At 65.0% G+C, this 2,448-nt stretch overlaps 1 protein-coding gene across 1 annotated transcript; it reads left to right on the forward strand.

The window, feature by feature from the left end:
• Positions 1–140: 140 nt before the first annotated feature.
• LOC112122122 (protein SMG9) lies at positions 141–2,316 on the forward strand (the record flags this gene model as incomplete). The annotated part of the gene is made up of 5 exons (XM_026661852.1): positions 141–253; positions 638–749; positions 1,239–1,334; positions 1,605–1,690; positions 2,210–2,316. Coding segments are annotated over 5 exons (514 nt in total), but the record flags the coding sequence as incomplete, so codon positions are not given.
• Positions 2,317–2,448: the final 132 nt, after the last annotated feature.

Genomic DNA, 2,448 nt, shown 5'->3' on the forward strand with positions numbered 1-2,448 from the left:
GGCGCCCCCTAGAGGGGAAAGGCCCCGTGCCCCATTCCCTGCCCCCCTGAGCCAGCCGGTCCCCGCTCTTGCACTGCTGCTCCGCAGGACTCCTGGGTTCTCAGGGAGCCGGCAGTCACTGGGCTCTCTCTCCTCGGCAGTACCTGCTGGACCAGACCGACGTGCTGGTGGTCGGGGTGCTGGGATTACAGGGCACCGGCAAATCCATGCTGATGTCTCTGCTGTCGGCTAACCAGCCTGAAGAAGATCAAAGGTACGGGGGGTGGGAGGGGGCTTTGTGGGTGGGAGGGGGGGTAGCAACTGGGGAGGGGGCATGCTCGGGGTCTGGCACGTTCGGGGGGGGGGATGGGCGTGAATGCTGAGTGGCCAGGGCATGGGGGGAAAGGGGGAAGTTGGGGTGGGATGGAGGGGGGTAGGTGGGTGGGGGGTGGATGTGGGTGCTGGGGGGGCACCGGCAGTAGGGGCAGTGGCAAGTGTTTGGGGGGAAGGTGGGATATTGGGAGACAGTGGGGAGGTGGGCTGTTGAGGGGTGTCGGGTGGGGGATGGGCATCAAGAAGCAGGTCAAGGGGGCACATATTCTCCTTCCTCCATCCCTACTGACCCTTCTCTGTCCCCCCCCAATCCCCCCCATCCCAGGGCCTACGTGTTCCGCACCCAAAGCCAGGAGATCAAGGAGCGCGGGGGGAACCAGACCAGCGGCATCGACTTCTTCATCACCCAGGAGCGCATCATCTTCCTTGACACCCAGGTCCCTGCCCGCCCCCTTCTCCAGGGGACACCCCCCTCACGTGGCAATGGGCATGGAGATCCTGGCGCAATACTGCCTTTGTCCACCAGGGGGCATCACCACATGACTCCACCATTTGTGACTGCTGGGCCTGCCGAAGTTGGTCTGTGCCGGCCCAGCTTGTTACCCTGACGAGCTCAGTTCTCAGGACGAGGCCCCCTGGGCCGGGAGCAGTAGGGGGTCTATGTGGCACATGGGTCAACGGGGGCTGATTGGTGTAAGAGTGGGGATGGCTGACTCCCTGGCTGTCTAGCAATGGGGGATCTCTACGGGCTGTGGGTGGATTCCCCCATTGGCCAAGGCAGGGTTACGGTGGGGTGATTCAGTGTGTGTGTGTATCGCCCCCTGCTGGTGGGGATGAGCCCTGCTCCGTGTGTGTCCCTGTGAGCACCTCGCACGGCTCTGGACAGTCGGACGCTGTAACGCTCCCTGCCCCGTGTCTCCTTCCAGCCGATTCTCAGCCCTTCCATCCTGGACCATCTCATCAACAACGACCGCAAGCTGCCCCCCGAGTACAACCTGCCCCACACCTATGTGGAGATGCAGGTAGGCTACTGCCCCCCACCTCCCATCTGGCCCCAGGTCGGGCACTGGCTGGCTCACTGGGACAAGGAATGAGGAATGGGGCCTTGCGCCTCTAGGGGGCGCTGACTCCAATCCGGCCCCAGGGTGAGGGGGAAGGAGGTGGTGGGTAGTGGGATACACAGCAATGATTGGTTGCTACTATTTGGGGGGGCATTCGCTTTGCTGGCCGGGTCCTGGGGGGAGATCCCACCCCAGAGACTCCTCCTTTGACAGCTGCTCTGCTCCCCGCAGTCCCTGCAGATCGCAGCCTTCCTCTTCACCGTCTGCCACGTGGTCATCGTGGTGCAGGACTGGTTCACCGACCTCAGTCTGTACAGGTGAGAAGGCCCCTAGCAGGGTGGGGAGTGGGGCATGGGGCCATTCCCCTCTGGGGGGCGCTGGCTCCCATCCAGCCCCAGGGCTGGGACTGGCTGGCTCAGGAGGGTGGGGAATGGGACATGGGGGCCTTTCCCCTCTAGGGGGCCCCAGCTGTCTTCTAGTCCCAGGGCTGGGACCTGCTGGCTCTGGAGGGCAGGGAATGGGACACGGGGTCTTTCCCCCTGGGGGGCGCTGGCTTCCATCCAGCCCCAGGGCTGGGACTGGCTGGCTTGGGGCAGGGGGATGGGAAATGGGGCACGGGGTCTTTCCCCTCTAGGGTGCGCCAGCTCTGATCTGGCCCCAGGCTGTTTTGGGGGATGGGCTCCGGGCTCAGCAATTCATGTGTGAATCAAGTTTGCCAGGTCTCAGCCCCGTTCCCAGCAGGGACAGGGAACCCCCCCTGCCCCTCCCACAGGCACTAAATGGCCCCGGGGACCCAGGCCCCCCACTAACCGCAGCTCCCTGTGTCCCCACGGCAGGTTCCTGCAGACGGCCGAGATGGTGAAACCCTCCACACCCTCCCCCAGCCACGAGTCCACCGGCTCCTCGGGCGCCGACGAGGGCACGGAGTATTATCCCCACGTCGGTGAGCAGCTGCTGCCCCCTGTGGCACAGCGCCCCCTAGTGCTGTGCTGGGGCATCGGGACCAGCCCTGACTGCCAGGGAGAGCCCCCCCACCCTGCTCCCTGCAGCACAGCGCCCCCTAGTGCCAGCCTGG

The sequence above is a fragment of the Terrapene carolina genome, unplaced genomic scaffold (genome assembly GCF_002925995.2).
Source record: "Terrapene carolina triunguis isolate 2854851 unplaced genomic scaffold, T_m_triunguis-2.0 Scaffold18083, whole genome shotgun sequence".
Classification (NCBI taxonomy): domain Eukaryota; kingdom Metazoa; phylum Chordata; order Testudines; family Emydidae; genus Terrapene; species Terrapene triunguis.